The 20,280-nt window shown below is 40.0% G+C and overlaps 1 protein-coding gene across 3 annotated transcripts in view; it reads left to right on the top strand.

Annotated features, from left to right (window-relative positions):
• The first annotated feature begins 3,772 nt into the window (after positions 1–3,772).
• Positions 3,773–20,280, top strand: part of MDGA1 (MAM domain containing glycosylphosphatidylinositol anchor 1) — a 335,448-nt gene continuing 318,940 nt past the window's right edge. For 2 of the 3 annotated variants that reach the window (XR_005557135.1, XM_039347052.1), the window contains exon 1: positions 3,773–4,111. Coding sequence is in view for 2 of the 3 variants with exons in the window: in XM_039347052.1 (XP_039202986.1) it covers positions 4,045–4,111 (67 nt within the window). In the remaining variant the exon portion in view is untranslated. The remainder of the gene's footprint in view (positions 4,112–20,280) is intronic. The other variant, XM_039347051.1, reaches the window with a different exon arrangement.

Genomic DNA, 20,280 nt, shown 5'->3' with positions numbered 1-20,280 from the left:
TCTGGTGATTTGTAAACACTGAGTGGGATCCTTCCATCTCCAACAGGCACTCCATGTTGAATAGAGACAACATGGAGACAGGCATCAGGAAAGGATCCTGGAAGGGCAACACCTTTCTCTCATGCCCAACTTCCAAAGCCTTTCGTCTTGCTTCTTTGCGTGTATAAAAGGAGAGGGGGGTGTTACTGCAGCTGTTTGCAAGAGAACCAGACAAAGAGAGAAAAAATCTCTGTATATCAAATGCATTCAACCACACAATGATCAAAATAAGAATCGATTTCCTCAGTGCAAGGAGTTCAGTGGAAAGAATAAACACTAAAGAGTCCCGGTTTTCCATCATCACAAGGTTTCATGCTGAAATACACATATCCTCATTACTTTGCAGGTACCTCAAATCTGTTTCATGTGCTGGGAAAAATAATGCTTTATAGTGCTATTTTAAGACAAGGGTGAGCTGATGGGAGTTCAATTATCTAAGGAAATGTATTTAGATAAGGAGTAAAACTTAGCAGAACTATTACCATTTTCAGGAGGGCAAGACCTTTCCTGGTTAATATTTTAAAATACATTAAAAGCCTCACTTGCATTGTCTGCACACCTCTGCCCTATCATTCTATTATAAGAATCTTCAAAGGAAATGGCGCTGTAAATGTGCAAATTAAAGCTGTGTGCCTTGAGGAAATTTAGTTTAATACCTATTCCCACATGAACATGGAATACAGAATATATATGTGTAAGAGGGTCAAAAGGGAGCTGAGGAAGAATTTTTCCTAGATCAGTGATCCCCACGATACCATTGAAATGTACTGGGCAATAACTCCAACCATTCTTACTAAGAGATATCATTAAATATGATTATATACCGTTTATCCTGTTCTTCATAGGTGACATTTCTTGCTAGCTGAGGTTCTTGTGAGCTGTAGTTCAAAACACTTCTGGCCAATGTCAGTCCACCTTTTTCTAATCTGGAGCTGTGTTTGTCTATAACCACCATCATCTCTCAGCAGAGTGAACCACCATACTTTCTGGGAACAAGAATTGTGCTTTTCTGATCCTTTTGGAGCTAAGGAACTATATCGAGGAAGGCTAACTTAAATCATGGATATAGGAATATGATAGCCTGCAGATTTATTTATTTTAAAGTGTGTGCTGGCCTTAGGAGAAATTCACTTGCCAATCAGATTCTGACAAGACTGAGCAAAGCCATTTGAGAGTCAATTATGGGCAGAGAGCCCTTATCTCTATCTCCCCCTCCCCCCCCCCGCAATGGACCGTCTTAACCAGAGGCTCCACTTCCAGCTGTTTCCAGCAACGGCCCTTTGAAGAGATTTGTTGGATGTCCTGAACCTTCCAGCTCGTTTCTTCGGGAAGTTGTTTGCCTCCCCCTGTCGCAGTGGGAAGCTTCGATCTCCATCCGTGACAGCAGCTCGCAGCAAATGGAAAGCGCAGATAACCGCCCCATTGCCTCCAAACTACACTCGCTTGCTGCAGTTGCACGTAAGAATAACAGTGGGGCCAGAGGGAAGTACCGTATATTCATTCTCTCTCTCTCTCTCTCTCTCTCTCTCACACACACACACACACACACTCACACACACTCAGTCGTGCTGGGTGGAACGCGCGCGCGCGCTCCATCCCCAATGGGCAGGCAGGGGGACACAGACAGGCGCTGCCTCGTGCCGAAAAAAAGGCAACAACGCTGCGCGCCAACTCTGTGCCTGTATGTGTAACATAGCTGCGCACCATGCGTGCTTCTACGCGGCCCACGTGCTCCTAGCGCTATCCCAATACAAACCGATCCTGTATGGTTGGCTTTGCCGCCTCAGCCGACTACTGCTGCTGCCGCCGCCGCCGCCGCTTGTCCGTCTCGCTCGTCCAGTTCCGTCGCCTCGGTTCCAAAGACCGAGCCTGGGTGATTGAGACGGTGCAGACGGTCGGGAGAGCACCCACTGTTCCTAGGATGGCTGAAAAACCGCAGCAGGTTCCTGACATTTCTTTGCGAAGGAAGAGAGGCAAAAGGAAAAAGGAGGACCGCGAAAGCAAAGAAGGAGAGAGGAAGAAAGCCACCGCCAGGCATAGATCGGTCTTCTGCTCAGCTTTGTTTTGTTTTCTAATTGGTCTCCAGCGACGCGCGGGGGAATTTGGGTCGGAGGCAGAACGCCACTCAAGCACCGCTCAGAGGATTTAATTGGCCCCCCTCCCCCTCCCCTCTTAACTAGAGGAAATCAAACGGGGGAAAAGGGGGGGGGAAGAGAAGTACACATGACTCACAGACAAATCTTGCAAGCTTATACGCTTAATTAGAGGCCGCAATTAGCAGGTTGCCCTTTGCTCGGGAGAATTCTCTTTACTGAGCCATCTAGGAAATGCGGACGGCGGCGATGGTTTGGACAAGGAAGCTATTTTAAAAGAAGACAATCTAAATTGTTAATGCTTATAGGTCCGTCTCATCGGTCGAACGTCTGAAAATAAAAGAGACCCAAGCGAGCCTGCCAGTTAAGCGCAGTAACAATTTTCGCCCGCTATAAGTGGCGGCGAACTGCAGCTGTGGCATGCGGGTCATTTGGGGGGGGGGGGTTAAGGCATTATTCTTCTAGGAAGGGGCGGAGCCGGCGGTTCACACGCCCTTTCCATAGAGCACCCTTTGCTTTTCAAGTTGAAAGCCACTTTCTGAAAGTTCCTTATTCTTCTGCTCCCCGAAGTTACAGTTAGAAAATATCCGTCTTCCCCGCCATCGGGAGGAAGAGGGGCGGAAGTCTGCACCTCTGTGGGAAGTAAAGGAAGAGAGGCAAGTTTTTAATCGCTACTACACCACCACTTAGCGAGCAGAAACTTTGCGTCTGTGAGTGGAGGAGGAGGAAAAGTCGCATCCACGAACTGGACAAAAGCGACCGGAAAGGGTGGAAAGGGCAGAAAAGCCCAGGGTTCATTGAGCAAGGCGGTTTTGGTGAGCGCGATGCGGTACATTGCGGTTGAACAAGATCAGCTTGGCAGCTAAAAGAAGCCAAGAAGTTTTTTTTTTTTCTTTTTAATGGAATACAGGAAAAGACGCCCAAGAGGACTCATCCTTGCGTTGAATTAATTTCAAAACCGGCGTTGTTCCAGCAAAAGCAGGGAGAGGAGAAATAAAAAGCAGCTTATAGGCAAGAAACTGAGAATTACCTTTCGCCCCAGCTGCTGCATTTCTTCCCCACCCAGCGCACACCCATCCCACCCCTCCTCCTCGCTCCCCCCCCCGATTGTTCCCGGGGTTGCAACCTGGGGCTTATTAGCTAAACGACCCCCTCCCGTCCCCCGAATCTGTGTCTTTCGCTGTCTCTGCCTCTTTCAAGTTGGCCCCAGTTGGCAGGCAGTTTGGGAAGCTGAAGCGTTCAGAGAGCACTTGACGTTTCTTTCAGCACAAACGTGATTGAAAAGATCGGGGCACCGCCGAAGGGCAGAATCGCCGAAGTTTCTCTGGATTTGCTTCACCACCGCTGGATCGCCTCTTCTCCCTAGTGACTTTTTCTTTATTCGGTTAAGAAGGCCACCCTCCATTTATTTTTCTCCCCCCCCCCCCTTCGTGCATCTGGGCGTGAGTGAGTGAGGCTTGTGTTTATTTTCTTCTCGGAGCTTGGGGAGAGGAGGACGGGGCAACAAGACCCCCGGCTTGCCTGCTTCCCTCCCCCCACATACATACACGCACCTTTCGCCCCCCCCCCTCCGCAACTCCTGCTCCAGGTCTGGAGCGGAGCTGTTTCACTCGGTTCCGACAGCCTATGTGCGCGTCTGTTTAGGAGGAGAGCGCGAGCTTCCCGGGAGGCAGATTGGCTGACTCGAGTTCGCCAGCCGGGCTGAGGCGTCTCCCTGGCCGGCCCCTGCTTTCTTCTTCTCCGGAGCTCCATCCCTCCCCTGCTTCAAGGCCGCCGAAAGTGGGGTACCAATAAACGGGATTTTTACGCTCTTCGCCTTTTTTCTTGGATCCACCATCTGAGGCTGTCTGGGTTCGCCTTTGGGTCTGGCTTCTCATTCTTCGCTGGCTATGAAGAAGGTTCTGTCTTGAAGATGGAGACTCTCTGGCTTTTATTTCTCTCGCTGGTCCCGGTGTACATCAGGGGACAAGGGGTTTATGGTAAGAGGCAAGGTAGTTTTCGTCTTCGGGAGGAAATAAAAGACTGAAGGGGTTTTTGGGAGGGGAGAGGGAAGTAGGGATTGGAGGGCTGTGCTGTAATCGGATCAAAGTTTCTGAGGTGTTCGTTTTCGGAAAGCACCTGCAGCGGAAGAAAGTAAATGACCCTGGATAGAATTAAGGGTGGGAAGTTCCCGATGCGACCCCATCCAGCTACTTTGTAATCTCTTTGCCGCCGTTCCTCTCCTCTAACCTCGACCCTCCTATGATTTACGAAACCGAAGGTGTTTGTGCTCTTTTTTTTTTTTATCCCCTGAAAGCCTCCGTCTGAGCTGCACGAGGAAAAAAAAATTGGAAGCTGCGAGATTCCGTTCGGTGGAAAACAAACCAACTTGTTCCTAAACAGAAAAGGCGCCCTTAAAGAACGGTGGGCCATTCGTGCGTCTCCAGCCTCTGCTGATCTTTGGGAAGACAAAGCTGGCCCGTCTACCTTCCTTCCTTCCCTCCCCCTTCCTTTTCTGTGCTCTTGTCCCCTTTTGGATCGCCCATTCCCGTTACTAAAACGACCCGCCAACCTTTTTTCCCTCTCCCTTTTTTTGCCAATATGGATTACTTGTCGACTTGCTTTTCCTTTTCAAAGAGAGGGTTGTTATACGCCTGAGGAGCCTAGAAGGGGGCAAACGGTTTTTGTGGTGTTTTTTTCTCCCTATCGGCTCCTAAGATATCTTCCGATCGTGTGTGCGTGTGTGGGGAGAAAACAGGCCGATTGTGCCTGGAAAAGGGACCCGTTCTCTTTCTGCCACGAGGCGGCGGGAGGTGTGATTCGGGGGCTTGCCTCCGACTCGCAAGAAAGGCGTCCCGCTCCAGTCGTCACTGAGCTCTGGAGAATTTAAAATGAAGCGGGACTGAGCGAGCTCTGCAAAACAGCACAGCGCATGCACGGGCACCGTTGCTGCTGGGATTCCTCCCCCCCCCCCCTTCGCTCCTCCCGGGATTGGGGAGAGGAGCTTGGGGAGCTCCAGCGACGGCAAAGGCTAAAGGCTGGCGCCAGACAGGAGCGGGCGGTGGTGGGCAATGAGCGTTCCCGCCTGCAGACCGAGTGTTGTGCTTGGAGCGATGCTTGGAACGAAAGATTTTTTTTAAAAAAAAAAAAAGGCAACGGGGAACCTTTAGTATAGTAGTTCCGCGGATCACGCTGTCCCTCGCTTTTCTTGCTACTGTTTTAAAAGACCCCCCCCTCCTTTTTTAAAAAAAAAAAAAACGAGGATTGGGGGAAGGAGATCCGTTCCACAGATTTAGTGAAGAAGTTGGTATCCCGTTCACACGCAGGAACACAAAACTTGGCAGAAGCAGCTGCCACGCTTGTCAGGGGTACCCCTAGAAGAAACACAAGGTGATTTATCCCTTGGCAGCATAAAGGAAAGGCAGTGGCACACGCGCTTGCCTCCTCCAGATGCCAAGGATGGGGCAGTCACCGCTTTTGTGTAGCCATGGTGAAGACCTCAGCTTCCTAAGGCATAGCATCACCTTGCTCTTTTGCACAACTGCCTTGTTTATCCATAGCTGTAAAATCAAATGCTCCAAACTCCTCTTCCTTTCCATCCCTGCAGGCAGAGAAGTTAAAAGATCCTGGGCCTTATCTAGAACTTAATGGGGGTCAAGCTGGTTTACCAATGCGTAACCTTTCCATTAAGGTTGTAGTCCCCCCAATACAGCTAAAGCCCTTGTAGTCATTTTAATGATGCAGAAAAGGAAAATAAAAATTAAAGGGAATGGATTCTTCTCTCCATTCACTTGGGCTACAATTGCCAATTTCAGTTATTTGCTTTCAGTTTTATTTGTTTTATTTTCTCCGCTCCCCCAATACCTGATAAGAAAAAAGGGAGAATGTGGGGGGGAGATTAAAAACCCAGAGGGAAATTACAAGGCATGCCCCAGAGAAGTGAGGTGGGGTATGTAATGTCTTGGTTGCGAAAGAAATGTTGTGTGTGCAGGTTTTCTCATCCCCATGGGTATTTTATAGGCTTCCAGCCAAACTTTTTATTTTTAATTAGCTTGACTGTTGCAGTCCAAGCAGAACTAGTGGTCTGGGTTTCTATTCTGAGGCATCTTCAGAGTCTTTTAAGGCTGCCAATGTTCATACTTGACTGTATTCTTTCAGCCTTATTTCTGACTCTTAATGAACTCATCCCCCTCTCCTGTTTCTTTCATTCTAGATTTTCCTTTATGCATTCTTTCCTATCTGTAGATGTTTAGCGTAACAAGTCAGCTATATTTCAGAGAGAGAGAAGAGGGGAAGGGGGCAGAATGTATAGAAAATCAAGCAGAAAAAAATGCAATACAGTACAGTTTATTAATCAATAATAAATATTTGCTCCTTCAACTGTTATTTGTCTTCTCTATTTCTTTTTCAATGGTTTATGGAGAGAATAACCATTTTATCTTTAATTGAAATTCTGATGAGTGGAATCAGTGTTCCACAAACTTTCCATGGCCAACCATCTGCAGTTCTTTCTTTTTTCAAAGCAGTTTTTAGCCATTGCTAATTATTTTAGTTTCTGAAGAGGGAGCTATTAATGTTTTGTGCAATGTTGAACTACAGCTTTTTGCTCTGGAAGAAAATCTGATCTAGAATTACAGAGTCCTGCCCTCTCCTATTGTTGTTGTTGTTGTTGATTGCAAAGTCGTGTCCGACCCATCGTGACCCCGTGGACAACGTTCCTTCAGGTCTTCCTGTCCTCTACCATCTTCTGGAGTCCATTTAAGTTCTCACCTACTGCTTCAGTGACTCCATCCAGCCATCTCATTCTCTGTCGTCCCATTCTTCTATTGCCCTCAATCTTTCCCAGCATTAGGCCCTTCTCCAGTGAGTCCTATAGCTTTGAGCTGAATGTGATATGAGAATTTGATATTCTTAGTGGCTGACCCTGGAAATTTTGTAAACTGTTATTGCATCAGCATATTCTCCCACCTAGGTATTACATTTGATACCAAAATGGTTATAAAAGAAGGCTAAGAAAGGGTCCTTGTATACATTGTCATGAAAGCTGTAAATATAATCTACTAATCTAAGATTAAATCACATTAAACTAGATTATTTACCTATTGTGGACTTTTATAAAAGGCGTCTACCACATTTTATTAGAATGGGTGGAACAGATTAGATTTGTGCTAAGAGAAACACTTGGACCACAGGCTGAGAAGAACCTGAAGAAGCTAGCTACTGTATGCAGACTGATTTTTGATATGATGACTGAACAAATTCTGAGTCTTCCTCCTTTCCTTTGTTAGATGATTCCATCCATTCATCCATCTTTACCAAAAGGATAAACTTAAGCTGGCTACCAGATTTTGCACGCACACCCCTTCCCCAACTGCTAAATGCACTATAGCTGTGAAAGAGAACCTGTCAATGACTCTTTGAGGAAGTTCACATGTGCATATGAAGCAGCTCATCACTCACGTTAACAGATCTCTTGTGTATTTAATTCCTGCCCTTTTCTCAGTATGGGCTGCTTCATACATTGTGGAGTTCACAGAATGCCATTTTATGTGGGGAAAAGGTTACTGCTGTAACCCTGAAGAAAAGTTAAAGAAAATCCTGTTCTCAACTACAGAACAAACTGTTCTGCATGAATGACTTGCCATCTAATAGGGCTCCCATAGGAAGAGATTTAAAGTGACAAATAAATCAGAGCCGGCTCTTCTATTGAACAGTGTGTTGCAGTTTTGCTAGGAGCCTGGATTTGGGTATTGTGAATGAGCAATAAATCTAATGTATCTTTTACTGTGTTTTTACACTCAGGAAGAGAAGCCCTATTTGGCTTACTTGCCCCAAACACATGGGCTGACCTTAGGTATTCTGCATCTTAATTGGAGTGGGCACCATTTGTTATTCTGCATCAGGCAGCAACATTTTGTCAGCTGGCCCTGGCAGTTTACAGTTTTGATAAAAATGACTCGTGGGAGAGAAATAAATGAGTATAAAAAACAAAAAACAAAAACTCAACACCAGACAGAAAAAGGCCCTTTCCTCCTCATTTTCTCCCCATAACCTCTTATTTTGGATAGCTGAGAATTCTGTAATGTTTTTAAAGGCTGTGATTGACAAGGGTGGGCTGTATTTTTGAGGGAGAGCTTGCAGTAAATAGTGGCAGTTCAGGGACAAAACTCTGTGAGTTGGGGTGAATCTTGATCAGGAGGTGTCTGAATTTTACCTGGATTTTCATGCCAGTAAAGATTATCTGCCAGAACTAGATTGTACTGTGTTAGCAAAACAATACCTGGTTATCAACTTTAATTCTTTATTAGAAAAGTGGGAATTATGAAAAGATCCTTGGAAAGTTCCCTCATATTATACTTGTCCATATGCATAAGGCAATAGATTGTTCAGCCATGGAAAATATCTCTGTAACAAAATACCCTAAGCATTAGTTGAATTATATATACATATTTTTTTTAAAAAATAAAGACATTAAAATAGCTATTTAAATTTAAACATGGGTTGAAATGGGTATTGAAATGGTGAGTGGAAAGACAGGATTTGGGAGAAAGGAAATACTCTATTTTCCCAGACAAATATCAGATTGCAGATATATTTTATCTTGGAATTAATATGAAGTATATATGTATATATGAGGGGAGAAATTGTATTTTAAAGCTCACAGAATAAATCTAGTGAGGAGAGGGTTTTGCTGCTCTGTTTTGAACTATGGAAGCTGGACTGCTGTTTTATTTACCTTAGAAGGAGGATTTAACAAGCTTTGATAGGAGTGTTTTATTGCTAACATGGATCTGCTGACAGCCCAACTTTCTCTTAGTGCACTGAGGAAAAGGCTCAGCGGCTAGCAGTTCCCCATCATTGTCCTCGTGCAAAAAAGCAAATTTTCAAGAAACCTTCCAGGGCAAAAAGAAAAAGAAGCTGAAGGGAGGAGCTTCAAAGGAACACATTTGGCTGCCTATCTGGGCAAAGCATCCTTCGTGAACAGTCAAGCAGAAATCTTACAAGGGAAGCTGTGGTTATTGTAGACTTGGAAAGCAGACAGAATATGCACAGCAGGAGCTATTCTTCACTGCTGACAAGAGAGAGAAAGAGCGGGAAAAAATTGGCTTAGTGATTGATTCCCCACTTTCTAAGATTACGATGCGTTGGTACTGTATTTTTGAACTTGGCAAGGTGTATAGTGAAATACTCTTCTTTTAACATCCTGGGAGAAAGGTTGAAGAGAGACTATTGCTTTCTTTTTACCACAGTGGGTTATCATGCCGTTCTACTGAAGAGTCCTCTGTTCCTTCAACTTTTATCTTCACTGTTAGGACTGGGGTGTCAATCTTTTGACAAGCTTCATTGTGGTACTTTCAGCAGCTTGATGTGCAGGTGCTAATAGATGTTAAACAAACACTAGGGTAAAATATTAATTTTTAACTCCAATAAATTGGGCTGATACTGGAGGGCAGATCAAGTTTTTCTCTAGTAGGGAATTGATTAAAACCTCTTCTGTCCTAAAACCAGTTTACTTTTCTTTACTGGGGAATCACATGGAGGATGAAGGATATCCCCAAATCTAGGGATATGAACTGGTACTGCTGTGTTGCTTTAAAACAGGATGAAATGTGTTTCCTATTGACTACATGCTATTTAACCCTCCTTCTCTTTAAACCAACTTTTATGGATCTTTCTTCTTGTTGTTCTCATGAAAACGGTAATCTTCCTAGCTTGAAAATATCTCAGTGGACTAGGCATCTATAAAATAATATTCCTTATTAATAAATTATTTTCATTTGTCCTGTGTTCCATCAGTTTTCCTCGTCTATTCGATAATGACTATGCAACTTCTAGGGCAGGGGTAGGCAACCTCAGCTCTTTTATGACTCGTGGACTTCAACTCCCAGAAATCCTAAGCTGTCATAAAAGAGCCAAGGTTGCCTACCCCTGTTCTAGGGACACCAGCCTTATCTTAGAGCAGTAAAATTCTTAAGTGAATTGTTCTTATTTCTCACAGTAAGCCCATGTCATTTTTATAGAGCTTTTACTCACAGAAATCCATCTTTGTAACTTTTTCCTTTTTGTTTCTAGCAGATTTTTTTTTTTTTTTACTTTTTATGGACTAAAATGCCTAACATCCAATGTGGATTCTAACTTTCATCTAGCTATTGCTGCACATGAGTCTTGTTGCCTGCCTTGCTGATACTACTCTTCAATGTAATTGTCCTTGCCCTTTTTAATGCCTGAACCTAGCATTAGACCATTCCATACAACCCCTAAACAACCCACAGAACCATCTTAGTATGCAGGACGTGGAACCTGACATTATCCACCTGACAGGTTGTTTGCAACTTACTGGTAGGAGTCAAAATATTTCACTAGAGGTGTCATCAGAAACCACTATCTTATGCTAATTTTTGTAGGAACATGAAGACAGATGTTGAATAATTTGACATGAATAACATAGCTTAGAAAATTATCACCATGTCAGGTTATTGTCAGATTCTTTGAGGAAATCCATATTCCAGACAACTTGAAAAGACAGAGTGAATGAAGGTGTGGTAAGTGCTTGATAAAGTGTGTGTGTTGGGGGAAAGGGTGTGTGAAAGAGAGAGAGAAAAAGAAAGAAAATAGCATTGGGGGTGAAAAAAGATCTTTAAGGCATTTGCATTTTGCAGTCAGCAGCATTAGCAATTCAAAAAGTGTTCTTTTTCTAAGTAGTTGTTATGCAGTAACTTCTCCAGATGGAGTTCCTGTTTCTTTTAGACAAGTGGAGGTTGCTGAAACAATGGAGCAGTTACTTTAGGACTGTAATCCAAAGTGAACAAATTTAGTTTTCACTGTAAGATGTCCCAACAATACTTCACCTATACCCTTCTGCTTGCTATTTCATTTCATTCTTAGAACTCTTATGTATACGCTTTGAATTGTCTGCTTTACTTGCATGCCTAATCTTTAGGTCCACACAATTGTGTTTGCAAAACAAGGACAAGAACTCCTAATTATCCAGAGGCAGCTACCGTAGTTGTCATTTCAGCCTTTAATTTCTTGGTTGCATTAATAAATTGCCTTTAGGAATTGTGCACCAGAAAGATTGGTTTGTAAAAAGGAGCCCTAAGAAAGCCTTTTGCTATATATCAGGTCTGTAACAACAACTCCTTTCTCTTCAAGTCCATTATGAAATGGGAACCAGGTTAGGTATTGTAACAGGCTTATTCCTGCTTATGTTTTTTGTAAATACTTCGGTTGTGGATCAGAGTCCAGTTTTACTCTCTGATAATACATATGTTCAGACATAAAATACCCCATTAATGCATGGATTTCACATAGAGTAAGCTCCAAAGCATTCCCCTTGTATTGCTATCCTTACACACTGGAACGGAAACGTCTGGATTCTTTTTTTTTTAATAAATTTTTACAATTTTACAATAAAAACCCCTTCCCCAATCCCTCCCAACCCACCCCAAAACCCTCCCCCATTCTTCCCAGAACTGAATACAGGGTTAACTAGAACTTAAAGGAAAAAACTTTTGAACCCAAATAAACCTTAAACAAATATAATTACATTCAGTAAACAAATAATTAAATACTTTAACTCCATTATATATAAAAAACAGAAAGAGAAAAAGAAGAAAAAAATAAAATAAAATAAAAAATGATAGTAATAAAAAAACAAAAAAACAAAACTATTCTACACTTCTAAATAATATCTTAAACTAAATATAATTTATTCAAAAACTAAATGATATTTTCTTATATCATACTTATATTGTATAAAATTTATCCATCTTTTCCACACCAAGAAGTACTTCTCTTGCGATTGATCTTTCAAGAAAGCCGAAATCTTTGCCATTTCAGCTAAGTAAGAAACTTTAAAAAACCATTCTTGCAAAGTAGGCAAAGATTCCTTCTTCCAATATTGCCCTATTAACAACCTTGCTGCTGTAATTAAATTTAACGTTAAAATAATCTCTTTGTCATCACAATCAGAAATAATACCCAACAAAAACAATTGTGGAGTAAATTTTACCCTTCTTTTGAAAATTCTTTGAATATTCCACCATATCTTAATCCAAAAGGCTTTTATGCTTTTACATGACCAGAAAATGTCTGGATTCTTAGCCAGCTGACTGAGGATCGCCAAAGTTACAATTCCTCAGAAGATATCAAGTTGTAAAAAGGGAAGCTGCAGATTACATCCTATTGCATTATATTTTTCTAAGAAGATGAATAAATATATCAATCATCACAATCTGACATAATTTAGTACTGAGTGTGTGCACCAAATAACTAGATAGTAGAAGATAAGTGCTTCAAGCAATTATTTGTTGTATAATAATTTAAAGAAATGACATTTCTACAGAATTAGTTAGAATTATAATGTGGAAATAAGAATAAATAAACATACAATCAAACATTAATTTAGGCTGATTGTTCAGCTTGTACAGTGGTCTCTAGTGAGCAGTTTGAGGAGCAAAGAACTTTATTAACTAGTGAGACAAGATCAGAATGAAATAATATTGTATGTGTTTGTATGTGTTAGATGTGACCTTTTGGAATCAATGTGTTATCATTTCTAAAACATACAGAAATAAATGTCAGCTATCTAAGAATGGAGCCTGTGTTTATGACTTGGATTCTAAGCAACTGCTGTATTTGAAACATGGAAAGAAATTTTCTTGAGTTGCTGCCAGGACATGCTAGCTTGTTTTGACAAATCAAAGATAAGTTTAAGCATAGTATAAGGACTGGACATAAATCCAAACATGGTTTATATTTTTTCAGTCTTTCTGCAGCTATGTTAAAACAAGTAAAGAAGAATATCTTAAGTCTGGAAGGGAGGATTGTTAGTGCCGAAAAAGCTAGATGGGTTCCCATCATAGTGAATGGCATTTTGTGATAATTGAAAATAGCACTGTGCCCTTATATAATAGAAAAAGAATAACAGAGAGATGTTTCTGTAGGGCTCTGGTGTTCCACCGCAGAGATATTTCTTAGATTATCATCCCCTTCAGTCCTAAAACACTGGCTTCTTACCAGATTAGATCCTACATCTTCCCACATTCAGCTGGCAAAAGACCCTTGCAGACTTAGTTCTGTGAGATCTGATCTTGGGAAAAGGAAAAAGAGCAAAGAATCATTAAGGGAGGAGAAAAGACAGCAGCTTTCTTGGGAATATTAAAAGCATTAGGAGTAACTCATAACTAATCCTACCTTGCTTTTGTTTGGTATAATATGGGGCAGAAAAAAACTCTGACAGGCTTTCAAGTGTCTGTTACTCTAGTCCAGTGTTTCTCAACCTTGCAACTTTAACTGGCATGCACTTCACCTCCCAGTAGCAACCAGTATTCTTGGAGTTGAAGACCACTTCCCTTAAAGTTGCTAAGATTAAGACACACAGTGCTATCCTTATACATGGAAACCACTTTGGGACTTTTCTTTTTCTTGAAACTGAAAGAAATAAATTTTAACCTTGGGACTTGACTAAAAATGTTTATGACTATAGATGGCCTATGCTTACTCTAGCTCAAAGAGTTATTATGTTTCATGTTTGCATCTGTACTGAAGAAAGTTGGATATTACTTTTTCCCCTTGTCTATACTCCTAACTTTGCATCTCTCCCCCTTTCCTCTATCTTTCCCCTTTAACCTTTTTTTGTTTTTTGTATGTTATACTTTTCTGAAATCTCATAAAGTTGTCAAAATAAAAAAGAGAAACACAACTTTAGCCTACAGTAATAAAGAATATTCCTGGAGTTTCTGCCAGGCCTGTTTTTTTTGAGCTTGCCTGCCTTAAGGGTTTAAGTTTGGCCATTGTTTGGGAGAAGACACCATGGCTGTGATAAAATATAGCTGTTAATGCAGATGAAAGTTTTGCTTTGCTTTGCTGGCCTAGTGAGCCAGCAGTCTTAGAATCCTTTCAGGGAATTGTGATGGGGGGAAAGAAGTAACAATGACAAAATAAAAGTTTGAAGATATATTTTCAAAATAACCTCTTTTGAAAGAGCAGAGAAATATTTTTGTTTTTTAGAAAAAAACCTAACCTGATCCTCAAAATAGCTTTGAGAAAGATCATTGTTAGAGCAACTTTTGTTCTAGCTGAATGGGAAATACTGTGTCACTTGATGATCCCGCTCTTGCTTCCACACGTGCTGAGATATTATTGAAGGCCATTTTATTAACCACTAGGAAACAGTGAATGACCAGCTTCATCCTTACTGGGTCTCATCAGATATATATAGCCAGAATTTTTCTATGGGATTCAAACCTGCCAGGAATTAAACTCACAGATGATTTCATTTTAGATGACTTATATCATCACCATCATGTCCTCTGCTAACCACATTGGGTTACAAGCCTACTCCACAATTTTCAGTCCACAGGTACAGTCTCTTCATCCTTCCATTTAAGGTTGAGGTTTTTCAAATCTTCCTGAAATGTTTGGTCCAGGTTTTCTTTGGCCTTCCTCTTCTTTGACCATCTGGTGGTATCCCATTGATTGTGGTTTTTTGCTGGACACTGTTCATGCAGAGCACATGTCCAGCAAAGTGCATTCTTTGTCATTATCTCAAACAGTCTTCTGAAATTACCTCCTTGTAGAATTTCAGCAGTGTAGTCTTGGGATACCAGGAGCTCTAAAAAAAAGGGGCCGGAAAAGTAGGCAACCTGTGAGATATGGCCTGGCTCTGGGATAATAATAAAAAAGCTCTTGGTTTTTGCATATCACAGCTTCATAATCATGATGTATATTACAATATGTCTGTAGTAATTATGGAATTATTGCAATTTGGTTAATTAACAAATCTGCAGGTTGAAGAGGATGTAGTAATAAGCATGCAGTGTACCAATTTTTCTAAATTACATTAGTTTTGTTCACCAAATAAAATTGGTCTTCTACACTAAATTCAGACATATTTTTCAAAAGCCTTTTTATTCCTACAGATAGGTTGCAAGATTTCCATTACGTTTTTTTAACAAATGGGAAAAAGTCTTTTTGCAATTAACTAATAAATCAGTTTTCTTCATCAACATCTGTTATATTTAGAATCTAAGGTTCCCCCCCCCCACCCAGCATGACAGATCTGAATGGTTAAAATCCATAAAAAAGAAATGTTCAGCTTTTATCATTCCTCATTTTTTCCTTATTCAAACCACTTATCTCCCACCAGCCTCATAAAGTAGCTACAATGATTTATTTGTTTATAATATCCATTTCTATCTAGATACAAAACAACATATCATATTGATTGTTATTGAAAATATTTGATGATCACCAGGTATAGGTCTGTATTTGATATTGGTCTCTTCATATGTTATCTTTAATGAAGCATTTCATTTCTTGCATTGAATGAAGAGAGCACATCTTTCTCCTTCTGTCCTGGCCACTTTTCACAGAAGACGATTGAGAGCATTGAGAGCATGTGCTTAGAGCTTGAAGGATTATTAGACACCCCACACACCCACTTCACGGTGTTTCTGTTGCTCCCCTCTGGGAGGAGGTTCCAAAGTATTTATAGCAGAACTATTAGATTCTGTAACAGCTTTGTTCCTTATGCCATCCGTCTTGTAAATTTGCAGGAATTTTCCCCCCTCCATGTATATGTATACATTTGAACTAGATTGTGATGTTTGTCTGTGTCATATATTTGTGTGTTTATGGGTATGTGCATTTTTTTGAGAGCTGAATGCAACAAAATTTCATTTTAATGTATGCTTAAAGTGACAATAAAGATTCTATTCTATTCTATTCTATTCTATTCTATTCTATTCTATTCTATTCTATTCTATTCTATTCTATTCTATTCCTTTCCATTCCATTCTAATTTCTCTACTTTTGCTAGTATCTGGCATTCAGCATTCTCAGATGGTGACCAACAGAAATAAAACATGCTCTGGAGGAAGAGAAAAGTACTCTGGATTGTTCAAGCGGTCCTATGGTCCAGCATGTGAATGTGTGGGGCAGAGATTTACAGATCTTAATTAGAAATTATTATTAACTATGTATCCTGAGTACCTAATCTTTAAAAAATGGTTTTATTTCTTTTTATTGAAAATTCTTACAAGCTTTTATTTCTTTTGAGCAGAAAATTAGCGCATATTTATTTTAAATATTATTATGTGCTACTCTGCAAAACTGACACTTAAAGTGAGTTATGAGGGGAATCAATAACGTGAAGCAGGAAATAAAGAACCAAGGGCAGAAGCCACATACCATCTAATAACAATTATATATCTACTGGAGAGAAGTTGCCAAATGGATAAAAATGGGATTCTTGCAGGATATGTGAGTTTCCACAGAACTGATGCTTGAACATGTTATACAGGTAGTCCTCGACTTACACAGCTCATTTAGTGACCATTCGAAGTTACAGCTGCACTGGAAAAAGTGACTTATGATCTTTTTTCACAGTTACGACCTTTGCAGCATCTCCATGCTTATGTGACCAAAATTCAGATGCTTGCAGTGTCCCGGAGTCATGTGGTCCCCTTTTACAACATTCTGAACAAGCAAAGTCAGATTCATATAACAACCAGGTTATATCTGATACAACTTATCAACTGCAGTGATTCACTCAACAACTTTGGCAATAAATGTTGTAAAATGGGGCAAAACTCACTTAACAAATGTTTCGCTTAACGAGTGATTTTGTGGTCGTTAATCAAGGACTACCTGTATTAGGCTGCAAGTAAGGAATCTCAGACAGATCAACAGTTTACATACAGAAAACTAACAGATCCAAGAAATGGTTCTTGTATAGCCTTCTTCTCTTTGCTGCATTAGTTTTCTGTGTGCTAAGAATGTCTACTTGGAGAAAAGTGTTGTTGTTTTTTGAGACAGTGATTTTCTATGTGGTCTGAAACTAGTCTTACAGAAAACAAGCTTGGTCTTCTCAGCCTGGTCCCATGGGACACCTGCCATGACCGATAACATGTACTGTCTACCCTACAGTAGCTCTAGAGATTCCAATTACACAATGCTTCTTTATTTCACACTGAAAAGAGGATCACCCTTTTGCCTGAAGCTGTTTCACCCAACGTGTTGATCAACATCCACCATATTCTACTGTAGCATTTTCATGTTTGAACATCTATTCATTGTCTCTAGCCACACTTCTTTTGAACCTTGATTTTGGGGTATGAGCGAGTAGATTCCTTACCACGTGTACAAGGTATGTTGCTGCCTACAGGTAGAGGTGGTGCATGGAATTAGCTTTGCTCTGCTATGCTAACCAGCAGGGGGAGTGCTTGTCGCTATTATTTTCGCATGCATTCCTTTATTGAATTCTGGATTCTATAAGTACTGTACCCCAAAATGTATTTTCTAATTACTAACCATACCTGTTTGTCTAGTTGACTTCAGTTTAATTCATCCTGAGTGGATGTTTAAAAACACAAAAGTTGTCATGCGAAGGAAGAAGCTCGTGATTTAGCCATTAATCTAGTAAGGTTATATCATGTTTTCTTGTTCAGAGAACAGGGATTTCAGAACATGTATGTATGTAGTGCCTTAAAGCAGCAATATCTTTTCCCTCTGCAGTTGCAGTGCAATCTTGGGAAAAGACCCATTTAGTTTAAGGAGTTGTCCACAGATACTGTGTGCATATCTTCTTGACACCCTTTGTGTCTTTAAATCCATTGTTCAGGGCAGCATTTTTTTTCTTTTTCAATCTGAAAAGATAAAACATTTATAAATGAGCAGCTTTAACATTGTTATGTTTATGAAAGTTTTGTGAAAAACTGCCACTTTTAATTAAAATATTTGCAACATTTTCCCCTTATTAGTGGACTGAGATGGCTTATCGAGAAACTGGGAAAAATAAAATATTAAGAAAAGCTTTATAAAAAGTTTAAGCATAGTAAACACTTTATGGGTATTATTTTAACCCTTTAAAATATTATTTTATTAAAAGTTATAAAAACAAGAATAGAAATTATAAAACAAAGCTGAGTGCAAAAAGAAAGAAAAGAAGAAAAGAAAAAATATATAAAGAGGTGGATTCTGAACTTCTATACAGGACTTATAAGTACAATTGTAGATTTAACTTTCTCTAAAGTTACATTATGACTCGCTTCTTTCTATCCTGCCTAATCGTCAAAGGTGTAGATCATAAGCTCATTTTTTTTCCTGTTTTACACAAAATGTCCTGTTCAGGACAATATTTTTTGGTTTAACCACCTGCAGAATCCCAGGCATTTGAATTTTGTACAATAACTTTAAAGTCTTGATTTATGCTTTGTAATATGACTGGCTTTCCCAGTAAGATTTCTGTTGGTTTGTTTTAAATGTATTTTGGAAAGAAGGCAATGGTGGTTTAAAGCATGAGGACCAAAATCATTCTCCTTATACCCCAGTAAGAAAAGATGAGCCATTACTGTGAGTTTAAGAACACGATTGTATTTAAAAGAATCCAGCTTTGATTTCTGCATTAAACAGGATCTCAGATATTAAGAGGTTTAAAAAAATCACATACCTGAAACACTCTTTTTTTTTAGATTTTTTTTAATCTTTCCCCCCTTATTATTTTTATAAAATAACTGAAGGGGGTGAACATACCTAATGCTCCTTCTTCTGACAGTTTTCTCCACAACAACAACCCTGTGCAATTTGGGCTAGAGTAAGTAACTGGCTTAAAGTCAGCCAGCTACCTTTCATAGCTAAAGCGGGATTAGAATTTAATATTGAATTTAATATAAGCAACCTCCTTGTCTTCTGGTTACCACATTTGGGAATTATTGTGCTAGATATTGCTAATTAGTGGCCAATTCTCTGAAATTAATGTTCTTGTTGCAGATCCATCTCCAGTAGAGACAAAATTCATTTCTGGGAAGAGCATCAAATAATGCAGCACTGAGATATAGATTTAAGGGGAATAACTTCTTATGGGAGACTTTACATCTTTGTCTCCTATCATGAAAACGAAGACATGATTTATGTATTCTTAAACCAAGTATTTCTGAAGTATGAAGGTTCTCAGTTTAATCATTGCGCATGGTATTAGATTATATGATATGAGTTTGAAAAATATTAAAAGGAAGGAAGGAAGGAAGGAAGGAAGGAAGGAAGGAAGGAAGGAAGGAAGGAAGGAAGGAAGGAAGGAAGGAAGGAAAGTGGAATATATGAGACTCACTTGAAGTTGGTGCAGAAGCACAATAGATTTAACAAGACATGGTTTGCAAAACAAAATAAAGTGTTTATGTGAATTGGCTCAGATGCTGGTATTCAAGTGACTCCAACTGACCAAGTCTTGTTGGAATCTTTAACAGTAGATGGGGACCGTAACTATTGCATCAAATGAGTTACTGTGCAGGATAGACAGCCTTCTTTGATTCTTCTGGAACTCAAGCATAGTGTAGCTAGCTAGATACTGAGTTGAACTTTTATGTTTGGGTATGTGGGAATGTAAATGAATGAAGCTTCTAGTTAGAAAGTGAACAATAAAAATGGCATTTGTTTCCCTGTGTTCTGAATGTCTGGATAATTAAAGGTAATTAGTTCTAAAATAGGTACCCTCTTTACCGCTGATTGTAGTCCTCTGTGCGATTATCCATCTTATCCTTCCCACTCCTCAGGAGAAGTTTTCTGGAAATGTTGTTGGCAGAAACTGAATGTCCTGCCACACACTAATTAGCACGGGTTTATTTTGAATTGCATGCAAGGTCATTATTTGATGTTACCCAGAATGTCTAAAGCCCCCTTTGTGAAAAAAAAAAAAACCCTGAAAGATACCATGTTTGATATTATTAAAAATGTTGGTAAACTAGCTTCTTTACAATATGATAAATCCTAAGTGTTTTCTTCAGGGTCATTTTTTTTCCCTTTGGAAATATAGTCCCAATATTTCTCACCATAGAAATCTATAAAGGCATCAAAAAGTGCCAATCTATGTTACAACTGCATTGACGATATGAAGTGATATAAATCTTTCTTTTACATTTATTACAGAACTAGGGAGCCAATGGTGTGCCAAATGTTTCCATAGAACTCCAGGTGGCTTAGCAAATATGCACAATTGTGAGGAGGTGAGAATTTGTACTTCAACAAACCTGAGAGGCCATTGATTCTCCATTCTTGCTTTATTTGGTAAAAAAAAAAAATAGGTACATTACTACCCCCCCCCCCAAATTCACTGGCATAAGGAGATAGTTAACATTTTTCTCCCACCAGCTCTTTTTGCCTACATTACAAA

This window comes from Crotalus tigris, unplaced genomic scaffold (assembly GCF_016545835.1).
Source record: "Crotalus tigris isolate CLP2741 ecotype Arizona unplaced genomic scaffold, ASM1654583v1 scf7180000018048.2368360, whole genome shotgun sequence".
NCBI classification, from domain to species: Eukaryota; Metazoa; Chordata; class Lepidosauria; order Squamata; family Viperidae; genus Crotalus; species Crotalus tigris.
The sequence above is the reverse complement of the archived record's forward strand: the minus strand, read 5'-3'. Positions and strand labels throughout refer to the sequence as shown.